General features: G+C 38.0%; 1 protein-coding gene across 1 annotated transcript in view; it reads right to left on the bottom strand.

The window, feature by feature from the left end:
- LOC126482097 (dynein axonemal heavy chain 7-like) overlaps positions 1-23,456 on the bottom strand; it is a 482,833-nt gene that overhangs the window by 98,118 nt on the left and 361,259 nt on the right. The window contains exon 21 of the mRNA XM_050106073.1: positions 2,639-2,875. Coding sequence (XP_049962030.1) covers positions 2,639-2,875 — 237 coding nt within the window. The remainder of the gene's footprint in view (positions 1-2,638; positions 2,876-23,456) is intronic.

Raw genomic sequence — 23,456 nt, 5'->3', positions numbered from 1 at the left:
TGTCAATGTGTGGAACATGCCACACAAGACAGGCATGTGTCCTTTCAGGTATCAGAAAGTACAAGACCTATCAGCTAATAATTATCACTACAGTGTGGAATTCTGCCAATGGTATCTACACTATTGGTCAAAATTCCTGACTCCTAAACATGTGTTTTGTTTACTTCTGAATGGCAGGAATATTCAACAGCCACAATAGCCGTGTCTGGGAACTGGAAACGTCTAAGACAACTCATGATTTGTACAGTCAACAGAGCTTTACCATAGCTGCATGAGCTTGAATTGTTCATCACCACCTGATTAGGGTGTTTCTTCTCCCTACATGCTTGGTGGAGGAAACCATCATATTTTTCTCAGTGAAGTACTACTGGAAATGTAGGAAAATGTCCCTCTAGCAGTCAGGCAATAATTTAGTTCCAGCATGTAGGGGTCCCACCATGCTTTGCTGTTGATGTCAGAGAACATTTAGACAATACTACCCCAGTTGGTGAGTTGGAAGGGGTTGGCCAGTACCATGGTCACCACATCCTCCTGACATCACTCCTATGGATTTCATTTTGTTTGGGGAGATTAGTTTGCATGTATTGAACTGTAGTGCTAACTTTAATTAACTGTAACATTTAATTAACATGCTCTATAGCCAAACTAATGGTATCAGTGGAATCAGTACAGTGAGAAGCATAAACTGAGCAATAAATCTAAATGAGGGAGAGCTTAATTACACTTTTGAAATATAAATTCATAAGCCACATATAACCTATATAATGATATTGAAAGTAAAGTTGGGATGAGGTAGAGACACCATGATATGTCACAAGCTGACTCCAGATAGTGCCCTAAAGCCTCCCTGTAGTATATCTATGAAAGATATAAAGCTGCAACCTATTAAATGTCATCAAGAGAACTATGTGACACACCAACAGACACTCCAGAAGAGCTAGTTGCGTGTTTGGTTGATGCTGAGAGCCAATATTTGTGAAAAACTGGATTGTTTTGAGCATGTTACACACTAATTAGCAAGCAGAAACCATTCCCAAATTAATGTAAAAGCATGACATTTTCAGCAACACAAAAGCAGTAACCACATGACAGTGTGAACACTGTCTCTGAACATCACTAGTGTCAATACCTTCATGGACCCCTAGTAGGGAAATGGTGCACTTATGGCATTTTTGTCACACAAAATGTGTTTCTTCTTATCTCCTCTAAACACACTAAAATTGTCAATACCTTCATGGATCCCTAGTGGGGAAATGATGCACTTACGGCATTTTTGTCACACAACATGCGTTTCTTCTTATCTCCTCCAAACACACAAAAATTTTGTATATCTAGTTGTTTCAACAGACAGTAGATATACCACAGGGAGGTTTTAGGGCACTATCTGGAGAGAGCTTGTGAGATAGCATGGTGTCTCTATTTCATTTCAACTTTACTTTCAATATCATTATATAGGTTATATGTGGCATATGTATTTATATTTCAAAATTGTAATTAAGCTCTCCCTCATTTAGATTTATTGCTCAGTTTATGCTTCTCACTGTACTGATTCCATTGATACCACTAGTTTGGCTGTAGAGCATGTGAATTAAATGTTACATTTAATTAAAGTTAGCATTACACTTCAATACTTGCAAAACTTAATGGGCTAATCAACATAATTCCCTATAATGACCCACACCAACAGAAAGCTAAGCATTCTGACTTTCTTGTGAAGTACTTCAAACCATCAGAAATTAATTAAATGAAGAGATAATAAGTATTCAAGTCCACAAGCAGTCCCATTTTCTACTGCAGATTTTGCAATAACTACTGTTGGATTATGGTTTTGATTTTGTTGCCTTAATTTTTCTGTACAATATGGTGTACAGCACTAATTAATGAATTCACTAATTAATGATTACATGTAATTTACTATAATTTGCAATGTGGCATTCATACATGTAAACAAGGGGACTCACATTGATGTAATAGGGTCCATGCATTTTTTTTTTTAATTTCTGAACAGTAAAATCCAGCCTGGTAAAAATTTTCAAAATATTATGTGGTTTACAGAATAACAGTTTATTTTTTTGCCCATCTATAAGTAGTCAGACATCACTCAAAATTTGTAGTTAGTGGTTTGAAACCTCATGAGTACACCTGTGTTGAGTGTGCTCACCATGTTGACTAACACCACAATTATGCATGTTTTGCATGCAAAAATATTTGCACCAACAACTGTGGAACTCAGGAACTTTAATGTTTGACAAGTTTTGAGCGATTACATCACGTCATATTGAGACATATTGTAATAGAACTGTGTTCTGATTAGAAAGTGTCGAATGATATTTTCATTGAAACTAGTGATTGTTGGACATAGTGAAACTCATTTTGAACTGATTTAAATGAATCACTAACCTGTTGTCCATTGTAATAATTACTACAGCACTGTGCTAAGTGTGAACTGTGACTATTTCATGTATATGTGAGCTGTGTTTTGTGTCATAGTAGAAGAATTAACTTTGACATTGTAATTAAAGGTGATAATTCTGGTTCAGCATACTTATAAATTAAAATCTTAGAATATAGCTTAGTTTCTGTCATACTGTAATAACACTTCAGAATCCTTTTATTCAGTTTATATAAATTATCTTACTTCAATCTTCTGCAAACATGCTGAATGTGTGATGTCTGATGGAACACTGTACACCTTATTTATCTCTGTAAAGATATAGTTTTGAGAAACAACAAGTTCTTCATTTATAAAGTCATGTAAAATTGTTATTAATATTCGGTGATCCCACTCATCAGTTAGTTGAGCACCATATATGCATTCACCAATTGTGTATTGGATGGCTTCATATGATACTTCCTTGTCAGTGTTGAGGAAAGCCTGAAAAAATCATATAGTTTCAGTTCACTTGATGATTTAATTATCTTTAATAGGAAATGGAGTATACATATCAGTTTGTGACTTTAAAAAATAATATGCAAGGGCAGCTATAATCATTGAAGCCCAGTCAAAAAAATAGAAAACAATAATTGCTTGATACTTCTTCAGCTACACAATAACATTAACTAATAAACATGCTAATGAGTTCTATGTTTTATAAATTAACATTGTCTACTTATTTATTATGACTAAATACTTGATACAAACAAGAAAAAATTTGGTAATCTAGGATGTATGTCCCAAGAAATATCGTGAAAGTGTTTGTTTATAGATAATTTCACAACACAAGAATCCTCCAAAGCTGTTAGTTTTTTTGAATACAATTTTCCATCATAAATTGTTTTTATCTTCTTTCATCCAATGAAATTTGTTACTATTCTATGAGATCACAGAAATATTGCACTATGTACTTGGTTAGACTACTGTCAGACTAACAGAGGGCAAAGCATTTTCCTTGGAAAAAAAAAAAAAAAAAAAAAAAAAAAAAAAAAAAAAAAAAAGAAACAGAATATGATATTCAGAATAGGAAAATTAAATTTGGAATGTTTATATCTTCTCCCTGAAGGAGAAATAGTTAAGGGTAAGGTTAAGGTTCATGAAGTGTGTAAAGAAAGAAAAAAAATAAAGAAAGACACTGGAAGAGGTAGTGTTTGACAGCACCAAGGAGATGAACATGGGTGAAGATTTCATAAAAGGAACTGACATCAACAGTGATGAGCAGTGTTTTAGGTGGTAACTGAATGGGTGTGGCTGAGAGGCAGTGAAGGAAATGCTTTGTGTCCTGATGTGGGTTAGAGGTTTTGGTCAATGAGAGCCAAGATTCTTCTTTCAAAGTCAAGGCCTTGTCTCATTGACCCTTTCATCTGTCACTTCCTCAAAACTGCTTCTGAACATCCCAAAAAACTCAGAACAAAAATTAACCCAGAACACTGTTGTCAACCTTCAGCATGAACTTAGTACAAATTCCACCAAAGTGTTGACCTCCTGTCATGATGTCAGGATATGCAGAATATATTTCCCAAAATCCCTTCCCAGATCTTTTTATATCATGTTATGTAACCCACATAAATAAAATATTCTGATTCATTCTTATACTACAATTACTCTCAAACTATGTTGTATGTGTTATATCATCATGGAAGAACTAGGTGCAAGTGCTGTCCTAGGCACCCACCAGCACATCCTATTCCAGTATCATCACAGGCATATCCACATATTCTACCCTACTTCTTAGGAGAGCAGTAATGTCAAATGTCAACTCTACTTTAACTTCTGACAGCCTTTTATGTGCGCACAAGCACCAATCAACTATTCACTCAAGTTAAATGCCAACATCTGGCCAAGTGTAAAGTTGACCATCCGGAGCAAAGCATATTGCTGAGTGCAACACTCTGAATTTCAATGACTCCTTCACAACCTCTCCCATAGGGATCCAACTCACTTTCCCCACCCGCTCCCATACCCCCTTGTAACATATAGATCAGGTTTATCATTATAACACATTGTAAATGCTTTCCACTAAAGGCTTACTCAGTAAAGAAAGGAAAACACACACCTATTCATACAAGCAGGCATACCTGACACAACATGACCACTATCTCTGACCTCTCTGGCCAGACAGCAACTGTTATGTTGAATGAAAACAGGAATATGATGTAGAGTAGGGAAGGGGAAAGGATAGCAGGGTATGAGTGGGGAGAGAAAAGAGTGCTACTGGAAAAGCATGCAGGGCTAGAAGGCACATGACACAGATGCAAGATGGATTGATGGGAGGCTGTGGGGATGCCTTCAATTGTTTGATGAAAGAAGGGCATACAAAAACATTCAGTAAAACACAGGAATACAGCAAACAAGACACTTGGGACGAAATAAATAAGAAGTGTAGGGTAAGTGCCAAAGCGAAACAGTTGTAGGAGAAGTGTGAAAAAAAAAAAAAAAAAAAAAACAAATTGTCACTGAAAGAACTATTTCGGCATATAGGAAAGTAAAAAAAAACCTTTGGTGAAATTAAAAGCAAAGTCATAAACATTAAAATTATCAAATAAATTCCAGTGTTCAATACAGCAGAGAGAGCTTACAGGTGGAAAAAATTACATTACAGGCCTCTATAAGGGAGAGGAATTGGCTGATGACATGATAGAAGAAGAAATGGGAGTCAATATGGAAGATACAGGGAATCCAGTATTTGAGTAAGAGATTAACAAAGGTTTGGAATACCTGTGATCAAATAAGGTGGGAGGCAAAGATATATAGTGGTTCGGATGATAGACTCCTACACTGGGTGGGGAGGCCAGCTGTAATTTGTATCTACATCTATGTACATACTCCACAAGCCATCGTATGGTACAATGGAGAGTGTACCTTCTGCCATTACTAGTAATTTCCTTTACTGTTCCACCCACAAATAGAGTAAGGGAAAGACAACTATGTGTATGACTTCACATGAGTCCCAATTTCTCTTACCTTTGTGGTCATTTCAAATGTATGTTGGTGACAACAGAATTATTCTGCGATCACCTTCAAAAGCCAATTCTCTAAATTACCTCAACAGTGTTTCTTGAAAAGGGCTTTGTCTTCCCTCCAGGTATTGTCATTTGAATTTTGAAGCATCTCTGTAAAACTCATGTACTGATCAGCCTTACCAATAACAAATCTTGCTACATGCATCTCAACTGCTTAAGTGTGTTCCTCTAATGTGATGTGATGGATATCCCAAACACTCAAGCAGTACTCAAGAATTGGTTGAACTAGTGTTCTATACACAGTCTCCTCTATAGGCGAGCTACACTTTCCTGAAATTCTCCCAAGAAATTGGAGTCAAACATTCACCTTCCCTATTACCATCCTTATGTATGTGTTCTATTTCATATCAATTTGCAGCATTATGCTTATATATTTAATCAATATGACTGTGCTAAGCTGCACATTACTGTTGCTGTATTTGTCTTATGAGATTGTTTTTCCTATTCATCTACCTTAACTTATATTTTTATATATAAAAACAAAGATGAGGTGACTTACCGAACAAAAGCGCTGGCAGGTCGATAGACACACAAACAAGCACAAACATACACACAAAATTCAAGCTTTCGCAACAAACTGTTGCCTCATCAGGAAAGAGGGAAGGAGAGGGGAAGACGAAAGGAAGTGGGTTTTAAGGGAGAGGGTAAGGAGTCATTCCAATCCCGGGAGCGGAAAGACTTACCTTAGGGGGAAAAAAGGACAGGTATACACTCGCACACACGCACATATCCATCCACACATACAGACACAAGCAGACATATTTAAAGGCCTTTAAATATGTCTGCTTGTGTCTGTATGTGTGGATGGATATGTGCGTGTGTGCGAGTGTATACCTGTCCTTTTTTCCCCCTAAGGTAAGTCTTTCCGCTCCCGGGATTGGAATGACTCCTTACCCTCTCCCTTAAAACCCACTTCCTTTCGTCTTCCCCTCTCCTTCCCTCTTTCCTGATGAGGCAACAGTTTGTTGCGAAAGCTTGAATTTTGTGTGTATGTTTGTGTTTGTTTGTGTGTCTATCGACCTGCCAGCGCTTTTTTCGGTAAGTCACCTCATCTTTGTTTTTATATATAATTTTTCCCACGTGGAATGTTTCCTTCCATTATATTGATATCATTAACTTATATTTTTCTTCATTTAGCAAGTTTCCATTGATTATGCTAATTAGAAATTTGGTATAAGTCATCTTGTATTCTGCTACAACCATAACAACGGCATGTTTCTATAAACCACAGCATCATCAGCAAACAGCTGCAGATTGCTGATCAACTTGTCTGTCAGATAATTTATGTATATGGAGAACAAGAGTGGTCCTGTTACACTTCCCTTGTGTGCTCCTCTCTCTGATGAAGGCTCACCATCAAGGACAACGTTCTGGCTTCTATCACTTAAGAAGTGATCAAGCTGCTCACATATCTGGGGACCTAATCCATATGCTAGGACCTTTGTTAACAGTCTCCAATGGGGCACTGCGTCAACAGAGTAAATTAACTTGATTTTCACTGGATTAATGACATTATGTTTGATACAGTAAATGTGTAACTGACAAGAAAGGAAGATTATTTTTGCACAAATTGAACAATGTTCACATATAGAGGACTTTTAGGTATCATAATTACTAAATTTGTGGAAATATGTTTGAAGGAGGTAAAAGTCACACATCATTACGCCATCAGAAAGCAATTTCAGCTGTGTTGAACTAGACAAAAAAAAATCATGCAATCGTTTGTAGTTTGTATAAGAGACGATGATTTAGTAATGTAAGTGTTTTTCCTGTGCAGCCTGTGCAGATAACTTCTATAGGTGTAATATAAGATAATAATAAAATATTAGTAATAATAGTAATTATTATTATTATTAGCAAAAGTTCATATTTGGGATGATATGTATAGTTCAGAGATTTGAATGGACTGCATTAAGCGGTTTTAGCATGATATTCAAGGACATCTGTTTGAGGGAATTTATATATTTTTACTGCTGTTTTATGTAGTTATTTGAACAATTTGATTTCTATGTATTTTCATTGCCTATGTATCACCTACAATAATATAGTGTAAATGACTGTAATTTTTGGTGTAGGACTGAGAGAGTGTGAAGTGTGCCTGATATTTTAATTGTACTACAGTATGACTCAGGAGGGAGCCACTTCTGGGTTGCCTGATAGTATTTGGTTTGTAGCCTAGCCATTACCTGCACAATTATGTCCTCAGTAACTGTGCCTCTGTCAAATCTGTTTGAAAAGTTGCTTGTTGAAACTAGGCTATTGTAAATAATATGGTTCACACCAGGATTACAATTTAAACACTTTAATTGCACTTGGATTGCTGAATGAATTAATGTTTATGGCCAGTTCAAGCTTCATTTCTTTCAATTTGGCACAAATAAGTGGATCGCCACATACTACACTTGGTTGACATCGTATAATACCATTGTTCAGATGCAGTAACCTAACATAAACATAATTATTCACAAAAGTTGAAGTGTGTCAAACAGATATTTAATACAGTCACAGAATTACACTCTTACCTGCCTTTCAGATCTAACAGACAAGTAATAAATTACCCCAAAATATAAAAGATATTGACACAATTGGACAGTTCAAAACAAAACTTAAATTTTTTTATTAAATAACGCAGTAACGGACTATCTGAATTAAAACATGTAGTGTAATTAAAGTAGCCTGCATTTTAATACTTGAGGAAATAATTATAATATGAAATCCAGAATTGTACAATACTATAAGAAAATTACATAAGGATATAAAACTAATGTAAGATAGTTTAAAAATGTGTGTAAATATTAATTTTATGTGTATAAATTGTAGGTATATTGTATTGTATATGATTTTGCTGATGAAATCCACACAATGTAAATTGTTACATGGATTAATAAAGAAATCAATCAATCAATCAGTGGTGTGGAGACAATGTGCACACTACTCATCATTTCGAAATAACATAATTCACACTCTGATCCCATTGTCACAAATAAACATTATTGAAGTTTGACGCAGTCCATGATAACAATTATGCATTCACAGTCCAATTAATAATTTAAAACATAATTATTAAACTCTCACACATTAAATTTTTGTAAATCATGGTACATTTTCTATCTTGTTATCTGCACTAAATCATGTGTGACATATTTCCCCATATTGGCAGACATGGATCTTTCTCCTTTCATAGTCATTACAGACTAACTTAAAATGGCTCCCAACTTGCCTCTTTTATAAGTTTATAATAATTAGAACTGAATATAGCTACTGATCTTTCCTGGATTTTCATAAATTACAATTTAAGGTTTATGATTTTGAGTAACTGAATAGTCGAAGAATATGCATTTGAATGTGAATTTTCAAATACTAAAATGCTGGTTACTTTGCTTAATATGAGATTCTATTTCAGTAACAGCGTTTTTTTTTTTACTAAGGATCTTAATTGTTCTGGATTAAATGTATGTAAGTGTTGCCAACATATTTTTGTCATTGATTGTAAGAATACTTTCCTTATTTATATGTCTTTGTTATCTACTTTACTAATAAGTTATTAATCAGGTATATGGTTACATATAAACAATGATAATGAAATCTTAAATTAGTGATGTTTTGTAATTATCACTGTTTTTGGGTAAACTAGCTAACTCATTAACTCCTGAAAACCAAAAAGATTTAACAGACACTGAAATTCAGTTGGCTAAGCCCTGGGTCAATATTTGGAATTTTTAAGGTTCTGTGCACATGCCTTATAAATCACAGTATTGAAAACATAACTAAATTTGGAAAAAAAATAATGATAATTTTGGGGGAAGAAAAATTTAATGACTGAAAGGAATCCACCTGCTCTGTCACAGGTTATTTGTTTCTCTGGGAATCTTGTTGCTGATTCATACTTTTTCGTGATTCCTAGTTTCTTTTTGGGTTTTCAAACAATTTTTTCTGGAGCTCTTGAAAAAATTCTATTGAGAAGACGTAAAGAATACTGCTATCTTTGGTGTCATTAAGTAGTAATATTGTATTCTTTGCTCATCACCGGCTTGTGGAATTTTTGAAGATGTGTATGCTTTTTCACTAGCTGGGGCATTGTCTTGCTTTTTATATCAACAATGCCGAAGCATTACTTGTTACATACCGAGGTACTGTGCAGAGAGATGTTGCTGAGATTACACATGTGGTGATCACGCACAACTGTGATGTGGATAAGTTGTCTGAAGACTTTGCTAGAAAGTATAATTATAAATAGAAAACACTGATTCAGTTCATAGGAAGAAAGTCTTTCAGTCATTTGGTTTATTCATGGAAAGGTGTGTGGAATTATCTACAAAAACTGTAGTTGAAACAGCATTGTATCTTTTAACCAGTAACTTCCATGGTGGACCACATTCCTATCAGTACAAAATTGAAAAAGGCTTCTGTGATCTGTGATAATCTGGTAAATTAATATGGAAATGCAATACACCAACGATTACTATTGAGTGAGTGTGAAATGAAATGAGCTTAACAGTTAATACAGGACTGGATGAATTTGGGCATGTGCCAAAAAATAACAAATCAAAGTAATATTAGTTTGTATTATTGTTTCTTCAAAATGACGGTTTTCATCTTTTAACTGAGAGACTTTAAAATTTGAAAGTTGTAAGAGAGTAAGAGATTCACTTTCATATTAGGTAAATGGTCAGGTTTTCACTCTGTAGAGCTCCCACAGATAGGTCTGATAGTCACAAAATGTCTGAAATAATGAACAAAAGAATTTTAAACAGTTACTAAAATATGAGACTACCCCCCTGAAGTGGAAAAACAAGCAAGCAATTTAAGAATTAACAAAAACACACAGAGAAAGCTAAATAAGGAACTTGCTATTCTCATGTTAGGCCAGGATGCCTAATTCACCACCCTTGGCATGGCTGTAGTAGTGTGGTCACAGGTGACAGGTGGAGACTCACCATGGAAACAGTACTAGTTAAGAAAAATCCCTCAATTCAAACAAGCTACCAGGACTGTTTTAAGGCACAAATGACACAAGCCAATACCTGAGGTGAAGAGATAAGAGAGATTCTGGAGGTGCCACAACTGTAAGATTCCCTTACAAGATGTAACACAATTAGCAACAGCTGCTAGGAGCATCAAGCTGAGAGGTGTACTCAAGTGCAAGATTTGTTTACAGTGCACGTCACAGTTAGTAGTGCTAACTGTCATGAGAGAAAGTACATGAGGGAAAAGGGGAAGGAGGGACACCAAATGATAAATTTGTTATGTGAAAAATTGTTCTCCAACTGGCGCTAAAAGTTAGAGGAGCAAAGACAGCACTGGAAAGGTGGCCACTGCCCGTTGTGACCAAGGCCTTCCTCTTATGGTGAAGTGAGCTGGTCTCAACTGTGGCTTGGTGGATGTCCATGTCCATGTCCATCCACTTTCTCACTTGAGTGGTAATGGCTGGGCAGCTAAAGGGTCCAGGCACGAGCCATGGACCACAAGGAAAGTGGCCAGCAGTAGATGTTAGTCATCCAGTGGTGGGGCTACCAGCAGGAAGGCACCAAGTCAGCAGCATCCAGACTTTGTGCAGGTAATAGCCTATGGCTAGTGAAGATAGCATCTGGTGGCAGCAGCTTTCTGAGTCATCTAGTTTTGATGACTAGTGGTGAGCTCCCCTCACTGGCAATTCTGGTGTTGAAAGGCACAGAAGTTGAATGCACGCCAGAGGGTATCAACCTGGATACCCCCTAGGGGTCTCTGTGCTCCGGTGCTTGCCTGTGCAACAAGCCTCACCTAGTGAGTGCGCCACTCCCTGTACCATGTGAAGTCTGCAGCCAATCATGTTTCCCATGGTCAGGTATTTACATGGCTGCATGGCTATGTTTATACGCTCAGTTCTTGCTTGTTTGCCTCGTTTTGTGTCCTGGTCAGTCATAGTGTTTGTCTTCCCTCCTTGTTTGTTTGTTCTGTCTGTTCATAATTAACAGTAGCTGCAGCAGCTCCCCACATGGCAGCTTCACATCTCCATTCTCTGCTGTGCATCGATTGCCAGTCACTAGTGACTATAACAGCAATGACTGAGACTAAAAGTATAAATTTGGCAGTGTTATGCTAGTCTTGTTCCAGAATAATTTTTGAAATGGTAGCAGTTTTGACTTCTGAGTTAAGGCACGAGGGTAGACCATTGAGCAACCGTGTTATCATTACTCCAACCATCATATTAGCAACTCCATAGTCCTGTTCTACTGTAATAATGTCACAGTTTCTCCTTTCAGGACCCTGGGATGGCGAGTTCCATGAAGTAAGTTTGCTGAATACATGTTCATGTGTCAGTGCAGCTGATTGCAGAGATGTATTGTGACACTTTCCTTATGCTGTTGTTTTGTTGAATTGGTCACAAGAGTTATCTGCTTCACCAGGCAGAATGATAGTGCAACCCTCCTCTCCCCTTTGGGAGTCATCCATCAGACCAATGTCTGCTTACATCTCTGGATAAATTCTTAATGACATATTTCAGAGTTTGACATGTATGTAAATATACTCTGATTCTCTTATCCTAATCCAGCATGAATCATAATGTTCACTGGCGGTTTATTAAATTAATTACAAGTTCCTAATATTAATTCAGTCCAGTCTGCTGGCAACTGGTGCATTGGGAGCTTTACTGATCAGGTAGTTTTCTGCTTAAAGATATAGATTACATAAAGTAAAACCAGAACCACAATGACACCAGAAATTCAGACACTCATTGTCATGACTCTACTGCATAGTTCCTCAGGGTATCGCTTTATGCTCTGGAACATCTGCTCTATGGAAATGCATTCCTTTTCATTACTATTAGCTCACGGAATCTACCTCATTTTTCACACATGGACTATAATGAAACATTATGTAACAAATACAAAGAACAAATGTGTAGATTATTTAAATGGCCTACACATATAAATAAACATTTGTAATGACTTATTCCACCTGTCCTCGTGTAACAAGGATATCATGGGGAGGTATGATTATATCTGAGAAGCGGACAGAAAACTGAAAGCTATATTATCTATCTTTTTAGGTATCTCAATTTTCATTGTTCTTGCTGCCTGTCAGTCTTTTGAGCTGATGTGATAAAGACATGTTTGCTTGCACCATCCCAATATTGCATTAATTAAAAGTTAGAATATGCGGAAATGAGAAGTTTTCATTCTTCTACCGAGCTACCATCCTAATCTCCACATCCTGATGTGATGAAGACTTGCATTTTTAAATGGAATTGTTGGGGAATAAGTCAACATGGAGAGAGAACAGCCAATGCAGCCATGCTGGTACTGCTGTACACCATTGGGGAGATGATAGAAATATCAAGCCATGCGCCAAAACTCTAAGGAATTAATCTTCAATTTTCCAGAACTGCCACAACATTTCTTAACCCACACACATTGATACCCAAGTGCATTTCTGGACTTACAATTTCTGGTGCAGCTAAATGTGCATTAGCATAACTGTGTCAGCTCTGAACAATTCACCCTCTCTTGCTAACCACTATACAAACTAAAAATAATATTGGAAACTCTTCTTTTTGACAAAATGTCTTAATAAACTGACCTTAAACAGGAAATGTCCCAACTCAACTGATTTCTCATGGACAGCGTTTCTCCTTGTTTATGCAGTAGTTTCTTAACTAGCTGCTTTGGTAGATCATCTGGAACTTTGTCCTACATGTAAAAGTTCACCTTATGTTTTCCCAGAAAACAAATCCGTAACACTATGCTCACAAGACCATAAACTGTTTATTATTTCAACAGTTCATTTAACTCCCCTAGGAGACAATGACAGCCAATGTCTTCCTGGAAACACGTATGTGATTGCCTACAGAATCACGACTGTACACAGTCACGCATTTCTTCATCTGAAGCAAATAAATGGCTGCAAATGTCTTTCGTCAGAGCTCAAAAAATATGGAAGTCTCATGGAGAGAGATCAAGACTGTGTGGAAGAATGTGTGTGAAGGCTTCCCAGAAAAACTTCTGTAATATAGTCAAAACAACCTTGGCAATATGTGGGCAAATTCTGTCACTACTGAAGTCTATTAATCATTGGCAGTTCAAACACATGGTGAATGATAGTACTCCTTAGGTAGATGGCAGCAAGGGCCAGGAAAGGATAGCAGGTGCACTCAGTGTATATATGCCTGTGCACCTCATTCAACATGTTGAAGATGCTATTCCAGCAGCCATTGAGGCAACAGGGTACAACCAACTGCAGATTATGTCACATGGTGGAACAAATGAAGCCTATCACCTGGGTTTCAAGGTCATTCTTGGGTCACTCCAGCAACTGGCAGAGGAGGTTGAGAAAACCAGCCTTGCACATGGAGTTTAAATGAAGCTCACAATTTTCAGCATTGTCCCTGGAACTAATTAAGGCCCTTTGGTTCTGAGTCAAGTGGAAGGACTGAACCAAAGACTTTGAAGGTTCTATGACAAGCTAGAATATGACTTCCTGGACTTACACCATAGGTTTGAGAACTGTAGGTTCCCCCTAAATGGGTCAGGTATGTATTACACATCAGAGGCTGATACTCAGGTAGCTGACTTATGTGTGGTGCACATGAGGCTTTCTTGAATTAGGTGACTCTCCATCCAGTCCAGATAACAACAGCTGCAGAAAACGCAGAAGTATCAGTGTAAGATCAAAAGAAATGCCTCCTACAGGTGAGAGTAATCCTAATGGCAAACTGCCAAAGCATTGCAACAGAGTGCCAGAGTTTGAAGCACTCATGAAAAGACCAAAGCTCACATAATAATAGGCACAGAAAGCTGGCTGAAACCTAAACTTGATAGCAATGAGATTTTCTGTGAAAATTTAGCTGTCTGTATATTGAATGGAGAGGCAAATGGAAAATGCATGTGGTGTATTTGTCGCATAGACAAGAAACTCCAATGAGTTAGACATAGAAGCTGCTTGTGAGTTTGTTTGGGCAAGACTCAGTATCAGGGCGTGGGCATAAAACGATAACTGCATCCTTCTATCACCCAACAGACTCATATCCTGACGGAAAAAAAAAGAAAAAAAAAAAAGCTTTAGAGAATACCTCAGCTCATTTGTACATAAGTTCTGCAATCATACTGAATCATTGGTGAAGAATTAAATCATCCAACAATTAATTAGTAAAATTACAGTTTTGTTAGTGGTGAGCATGACAAGACATCCTGTGAAACTTTACTAAATACCTTCTCTGAAAACAACCTAGGACATATAGTTAGTAACTCTACATGATGGAAATATATTGGATCTAATGGCAACAAGTAGACCTGACCTCTTTGAGTAAGTCCATATTGAAATTGGTATCAGTGACCATGTCATGGTTGTGGCAACAATAATTACCAAAGTACAAAGGACAACTAAAACAAGCAGAAAAATATATATGTTCAGTAAACTAGATAAAAAAAAAATCAGTAGTGTCATATCTCAATGAGGAACTTGAAACTTTCAGCACAGGTCAGGAGCATGGAGCTCTGGCTAAAGCTTAAAAAAATAATTGACCATGTACTGGATAGATATGTACCCAGTAGAACAGTTCATAATGGGATGGAACCTCCATGGTATACAGTCAGTGTAAAGAAATTCCTAGAGAAACAGAGATTACTGCATAACAGATGTAAAATAACTTGTAAGGCTATAGAGAGAGAGATGTTGAATGAAATGTTTTGGGCTGTCAAGAGAGCAATGCATGAGGCCTTTAATGACTACTGTAGAAGAATACTGTCACACATGACACACTTCACATGACACAAAGAAATTCTGGTCATACGTAAAGGCTGTTAGTGGTACCAAAGTTAGTGTCCAGTCTGCAGAGAATGACACAGGAACAGAAATTGAGGGTAGCAAAGCAAAAGCTCAAATGCTTAATTCCATTTCCAAATGTTCCCTTACAAAAGAAAACTGAGGAGAACTGCCCCAGTTTAATCTTCGTACCACTGAAAAGATAAGTGAAATAAGCTGGTTGGTTTGGGGGAGGGGACCAAACAGCGAGGTCATCAGTCCCATCAGATCAGGGAAGGATGGGAAAAGAAGTTGGCTGTGCCCTTTCAAAGGAACCACCTCACTGCGCCACCTCACTTGGTATGAAACAATTATTAGTGTCAGTGGTGTCGAGAAGCAGCTGAAATCATTAAAATTGAGCAAAGCTCCAGGGCCTGATGGAATCCCTGTGAGAATCTATATTGAACTTGTGTCAGAGTTAGCCCCTCTTCTAACTATAATCTACTGTAGGTCCATCAAACAAAAAACTGTGCCCAGCTCTTGGAAAAAAGCACAGATCATACCTGTCTACAAGAAGGGTAGTAGAAGTGATCCACAAAACTACTGTCCAGTATCCTTGACAGAAATTTGATGTAGAATCTTAGAACATATTTTGAGCTCAAACATAATGAGATATCTTGAACAGAATGACCTCCTCAATGCCAACCAGCATGGATTTTGGAAACATCGATCATGTGAAACCCAACTTGCACTTTTCTCACATGACATACTGAAAGTGTTGAATCAATGCAATGAGGTGGATGCTGTATTTCTTGATTTCCAAAAAGCATTTGACTCAGTACCACACCTAAGCTTATTGTCAAAAGTGTGATCATAAGAGGTATTAAGTGAAATGTCAGACTGGATTCAGGCCTTTTTGGTAGGGAGGACATAGCATGTTATCTTTGATGGAAAGTCATCATCAGATTTAGAAATAACTTCAGATGTTCCCCAGGATAATGTGTTGGGACCCTTGCTGTTGATGTTGTATATTAATGACCTTGCAGATAATATTAATAATAAAATCAGGCTTTTTACAGATAATGCAGTTATCTATAATGAAGTACTATCTTAATGAAGTTGCATAAATATTCAGTCAGATCTTGATAAGATTTCAAAGTGGTGCAGAGATTGGCAACTTGTTCTAAATGCTCAGAAATGTAAAATTTTGCACTTCACAAATTGAAAAAATGTAGTATTGTATGACTATAACATCAATGACTCACTGTTGGAATTGGCAAGCTTGTACAAATACCTAGGTGTAACACTTTGTAGGGATATTAAATGGAATAATCACATAGGTTCAGTCATGGATAAAGCAGGTGGTAGACTTTGATTTATTGGTGGAATACTGGGGAAGTGTAATAAATGTACAAAGGAGATTGCTTACAAATCACTCATGCGACCGGTTCTAGACTATTGCTCAAGTGTGTGGGAACCATACCAGATAGGGCTAACAGGTGATATTGAATATATACAGAGAAGGGTAGCATGAATGTTCACAAGACTGTTTAATCCATGGGAGAGTGTCACAGAGATACTGAAGGAACTGAACTGAAACACTCTTGAAGATAGATGTAAACTATCCTGAGAAAATCTATTAAAAATTTTTCAAGAACTGGTGTTAAATGATTACTCTAGGAATATACTACAACCCCCTACATATTGCTCAAATGAGGATCATGAGGATAAAATTAGAATAATTACTACACACACAGAGGCATTCAATCAGTTTGCAACCAGTTCTGTTTCCATGATAGATCACCATGGCCACTACCACACCCCTGCAGCCACACTATGGGTGGTGAATTGCAGACTTCCTGACCACATTGCCTATTAGACCCACCTGTCACCATAGTGGCTGTACTCTCTTACCACTATAAGTAGTGGGGGAAGTGGTTGCTAACATCTCTGTTTTGCGAGCCACAACTTACAGCATCAACATGCAGTAAGGTGAGTGCACTGACCTTGTATTTATAGCAAATGTCATGGCAAATAACCTGGTTTTCTACCAGAGTTATATCGTGTTTTTGTGCGAAGTTTGCAAAAGTAAACTAAGGTGGTGTGCTGAGGATTGTAAGAAAAAAAGTATGGTAATTTATGGTATTTGGTACAGGCTTTCTTTGCTGTTGTGAACAGGAGTATGATAGCTTGTTATTAAGTGTGTGAAGTTGTGATTATGAGAAGAGGAATTAATAAGAAGTATTATGTGGTATTACATTTAAATGTATTTTCTGTTGTATTTTGTTCTCTTGATATTCTTTGTTTTTTGTGTACTTGATACATGATGCACCAAGTCTGAGTCAGAAACACAGATAGTTACTCTTGAGAAAATGATGTGGAATTTAGCAATTTAATTAACTGAGTAGACAATACAAACATGCACGACCAGATGAATGCTATGGAATGTAACAGGCCTGTTTGCAGTGAACCTGTTCCTGCTTACATAAAGATGAGACAAAAAATGGGACGAGTAGTTTACTGGACACAAAGAATAACTTGTTGGTCAAGGGATAAGAAATATTAAGCATGTACAGAGGCTTGAAAGATTAAATCTGTGTGGAAGCAGGAAGTCAGAGGAAATAAGTTAATAGTGTGAATTTAATTGATGCAGAGATAGTAAGATTATGAAGATTGTGGGATTATCAGCTTCAGTATCTTGCAAATATTCACAGTCTGAATCAGCTGTAGTGCCAAATGAAGTATGTGCCATACTAAAGTAAATGACAGTGTGAGTAGCAAAAGGGGTGGTACTGATTTAGGTTCAGTAGTACCTATCCCATTAAGGGATAATGGATACTATATACATGCCACATGTGACCTTGGTTTGGCATCTACAAGAAAGTAAATGTACGAACGATTTTTGTGTTATGCAGAGTGTAGTTGCAGAGAGAAATTTTCGTGTGGATACTATGATGGATGCACAGGAAATTTCTGATGATGTTAATTATGTTCCAAATATTGTGGATAATAAATTGGTACAGGTGCATTTATTCCTGATGGATACAGATTTGTCACCAACTGTCATGATGTCATTCCTTCTGAAAGGGAGAGGGGGTAAGACAAGAAAGAAGAAAAATGCTTGGAAGACTAGTGATGTCTGAAAAGGATAAATCATTTCAGGAATGTGTGCTAGCAGAAAGTTGATGATACTTGCAACATATGAGGCACAGTCAAATGAAAACCAACACCCACCACAACGGGACCATGGAATGGTTACATTCAAAATTAATCACCACACATGTTAAGACATTTATCCCGATGGAAGATGAGATGATCAATTCCTGTTTCATAGAACGCAATCAGGCATTGACGGATTCACAACTGCACCCTCTCTTCCTCTTTGTCATCCAACTGAAACTGACGTCTGCACATGTCTTACTTCAGGTTGTCAAAGATGTGAAAATCACATGGTGAAAGATTTGAGCTGTGTGGAGGATGTTGCAATGTTTCCCAACCAAACTGCTAATGTGCAGCTTCTGTCTGATTGGCAGTCTGGGGACAGGCATTATTGGCAACAGGATGATTTTGTCCACCAGCATTCCAACAGCCTAAGGTCAAATGGCAGAGCCAATGATAGACACTTTCCACATTTCCCCCACCAAAGAAAGTCAAAGCTATGCACACAAGTTCCAGTAAGGTCTTGATGACCTTCTTCTTTCACTGCAAGTGCCTCTACTCATTGAGTTCCTTGAGCATGGAACCATAATCAGTGCACAGTGCTTTGAAAAAGCAGAAGATGTGATGCAACATGAAGTCAGAATACCTAAAAATGGCTGTTGGATTTAATCATCCTGTTTCACGATAATGCCCACTCCCACACTACTAATCAGGTAAAGGCTACACTCCAGTGATTTGTTTGGGATACAATGCAACATTCTCTTACAGCCCAGGTCTTTCTCGATGCAATTTTCACATCTTCGGTGACTTGAAGAAAGACATACATAGACATCAGTTTAAGTTGGACAAGGAAATACAAGAGTGGGTACAGATTTGGATCCATCAGCAGCTAACAGTGTACTGTGAAAGAATGATTGATCATCTTATCTCAAAGTGAGATAAATGTCCTAACATATGTGGTGATTACATTTGAATGGGATGTCCTGTAGTGGTGGGTGTTCAGTTATCATTTGACTGCCTTTACTATATGAGAACATAAGAGAAAATGTGTTGTGAAAATTGATTTTTCTCAGTGTGCAGTGGAACTTAGTGGGACATTCTTCTGCCTGGGGAGACAGCTGCCAATGATGTACTGTCACAAACTTCTCCTATCAAGATGGGTGAAACAATTAACCTTTGTACAAAGTCTTTAACAATTAATTTGTGTGATGTAGTGCTGGAAGGGACAAAGAAGTACAGCATTGTAAGAAGGATTCAATCTGTAATAAGCTCTGAAGTAAGGGGAATAAGCAGAACCACTGGTAAAATGTTGTATGTGGTAACATAACGGGCAGTCAAATGGAAATGACACAGATGGAGAAAAGTAAGAGATCAGTTTACTTTTCCAAAAGTAATCACAGTAACTGTTAATACATTTAGATAGTCAATGCCATCATGGAAAAATGTTTGCAGCTGTCAGGAGAAAGAAGATTGCACTTAGGTGTGCATCTCTTCATCTGATGCAAATTGACAGCCATTAATGTCTTTATTTGGGCCTCCAAAAACATGGAATTCCAATGAGGAATGTATGGAGGATGTGTGAGGGCTTCTGCAGGCATAGCTGAAACATTGTTGATGTGAGGACCAGCCTACATCACGCCAAGGTTGTTTTGAGTATGCTGCAGAAGTTTGCTGGAAGGCCCTTACACACCCTTCATTAAGTCTCAGTATCTCCTCAGGTACTTTACATTGTTTAGAGCCTTGAAGAAAGAACCTTCAGTCTTCAGCACACATACTGAAAAATTAGGTGGGAAATGATAAGATAAAAAATGAGGAAGTTTTCCAAAAAATCAGTGAGAAGTGTTCATGTGGAATGACAAGAAGCTGGGAGAGGGTGATATGGCATATGTTAGGACATCAAAAAATAGAACTGGAAGGAGTTACAGAGAGGGTAAAAATTGTGGGGGAAGAGACAGTTTGGAATATATATGCGATGAATGAAAATTTATACCAAGGCTGGTATTTGAACCTGGGTTTCCTGCTCATTAGGCAGATGTGTTAACTACTGCACCACCTTAGCTCAGTCGCTTTTGACAACTAAACAAACTGCCCTAACACGCCCCCCTCCTCAAACCAAATTCCCATTCACACCTTGGCTCACTCAGTATTCCACCTAAACTGGAATAGGACTGCAGAGGCTCTTCAACTGTGTTGGAACATCACTGCAGCGTTTAATGAGATAGGGGATCCTGTCTGAAACCCAGGCATAGTTGCTGTAATAAAATGGAACCATAAGGTTCATGAGACCCTTTAAAGTCTCAAACATCTATGATGTATATATGCAGACTGAAGTGACAAATGAAAATGGGATTCAAACCTACCTCTGCTGACTAGGCAGGAGGACTAAACACTAAGCCACCCTGGCTCAATGGCTTTGCACAACTAGATGGACTACACTGTCAAGCCTCCCTCCTCAGTCCAAGTTCCCATTCATGCCTCTGTCCATTTGATATTTCCCCTAAACCATTGGAGAGCCTCTGCAATGCTGTTCGAGTTTAGGAGGAATACCCAGTGGGCTGAGGCATGAATGGGAAGTTTGGTTGAGTAGGGAGATGTGCTATGGTAGTCCATTGTAGTTGTGTAAAGCCACTGACCAGGGTGGCTTAGTGGTCTGTGCATCTCCCATGTGAGCAGGAGACCTGGGTTCTAATCCTGGACTTTGTACAAATTCTCATTCATTGCACCAGTCTGCACATACACATCATAGATGTTTGAGACTTATAAAGATCCTTGGAACTATATAGTTTCATTGATTAAAGCACCTACGCCTGGGTTTCAGCCAGGTGTCCCCATTTTGTTTGATGTCATGGTGCTATTCCAATATAGCTCGAGAGCCTCTGCAATCCTGTTGAAGTTTAAGGGGAATACCAAATGGGCTGAGGTGTGAATGGGAAGTTGGATAGAGCAAGGAGGCATGCTAGGATAGTCCATGTAGTTGTGTGATGCTACTGTGCCAGGGAGGTGAATTGGTTAGTGCATCTGCCTAGTGAGAAGGAGATCCGGGTTCTAATCCTGCCTTTAGTACAAATTTTTGTTCATTACTTCAATCTTCATATACAGGGTGGTCCATTGATAGTGACCAGGCCAAATACCTCATGAAATAAGCATCAAACGAAAAAACTACAAAGAACGAAACTCTTCTAGCTTGAAGGGGGAAACCAGATGGCGCTATGTTTGGCCCGCTAAATGCCACTGCCATAGGCCAATGGATATCACCTGCGTTTTTTTTAAGTAGGAACCCCCATTTTTTATTACATATTCATGTAGTACGTAAAGAAATATGAATGTTTTGGTTGGACCACTTTTTTCGCTTTGTGATTGATGGCGCTGTAATAGCCACAAACATATAAGTAAATGTATCATGTAACATTCCGCCAGTGTGGACAGTATTTGCTTCGTGATACATTATGCATGTTAAAATGGACCGTTCACCAATTGCGGAAAAGGTTGATATCGTGTTGCTGTATGGCTATTGTGATCAAAATGCCCAACTGGCATGTGCTGTGTATGCTGCTCTGTATCCTGGATGACATCATTATTTTAGGAAACAGGAAGTGTTCAGCACCATGTGAAATGTTAACCATGACTTACAATAAATGATGATGCCCAGATAGGTGTTTTAGCTGCCATTGTAGCTAATCCGCACATCAGTAGCAGACAAATTGCACAAGAATCGGGAATCTCAAAAATATCAGTGTTGAGAATGCTACATCAACATCGATTGCACCTGTACCATATTTCTATGCACCAGAAATTGCATGGCGATGACTTTGAATGTCGTGTAGAGTTCTGCCACTAGGCACAAGAGAAATTACGGGACAATGACAGATTTTTTGCATGTGTTCTATTTAGTGATGAAGCGTCATTCACCAACAGCGGTAACGTAAACTAGCATAATATGCACTATTGGGCAACGGAAAATCCATGATGGCTGCAACAAGTGGAACATCAGCGACCTTTGCAGGTTAATGTATGGTGCAGCATTATGGAAGGAAGGATAATTGGCCCCCATTTTATCGATGGAAATCTAAATGGTGCAATGTATGCTGATTTCCTACGAAATATTCTACTGATGTTACTACAAGATGTTTCACTGCATGACAGATAGGCGATGTACTTCCAACATGATGGATGTCCGGCAAATAACTCGCATGTGGTTGAAGCGGAATTGAATAGCATATTTCATGGCAGGTGGATTGCTTATCGAAGCACCATACCATGGCCCGCATGTTCACTGGATCTGACATCCCCGGATTTCTTTCTGCGGGGAAAGTTGAAGGATATTTGCTATCGTGATCCACCGACAACACCTGACAACATGCGTCAGCACATTGTCAATGCATGTGTGAACATTACGGAAGGCAAACTACTCGCTGCTGAGAGGAATGTCATTACACATATTGCCAAATGCATTGAGGTTGACGGACATAATTTTGAGCATTTATTGCATTAATGTGGCATTTACAGGTAATCACACTGTAACAGCATGCATTCTCAGAAATGATAAGTTCACAAAGGTACATGTATCACATTGGAACAACCGAAATAAAATGTTCAAATTTACCTATGTTCTGTATTTTAATTTAAAAAACCTACCTGTTACCAACTGTTCAACTAAAATTGTGAGCCATATGTTTGTGACTATTACAGCGCCATCTATCACAAAGCGAAAAAAGTGGAACAACTACAACATTCATATTTCTTTACGTACTACATGAATATGTAATAAAAATCGGGGTTCCTATTTTAAAAAAACACAGGTGATATTTTTCCCGAGGGCATGCAGCTTTACTGTATGGTTAAATGATGATGGCGTCCTCTTGGGTAAAATATTCTGGAGGTAAAATAGTCCCCCATTTGGATCTCCGGGCGGGGACTACTCAAGAGGACGTCGTTATCAGGAGAAAGAAAACTGGCGTTCTACGGATCGGAGCGTGGAATGTCAGATCCCTTAATCGGGCAGGTAGGTTAGAAAATTTAAAAAGGGAAATGGATAGGTTAAAGTCAGATAGGGAATTAGTGAAGTTCGGTGGCAGGAGGAGCAAGACTTCTGGTCAGGTGAATACAGGGTTATAAATACA

This window comes from Schistocerca serialis, chromosome 5 (assembly GCF_023864345.2).
Source record: "Schistocerca serialis cubense isolate TAMUIC-IGC-003099 chromosome 5, iqSchSeri2.2, whole genome shotgun sequence".
In the NCBI taxonomy this organism is placed as follows: Eukaryota; Metazoa; Arthropoda; class Insecta; order Orthoptera; family Acrididae; genus Schistocerca; species Schistocerca serialis.
Note: the sequence above shows the minus strand (reverse complement) of the source record. Positions and strands in the feature narration are given on the sequence as shown.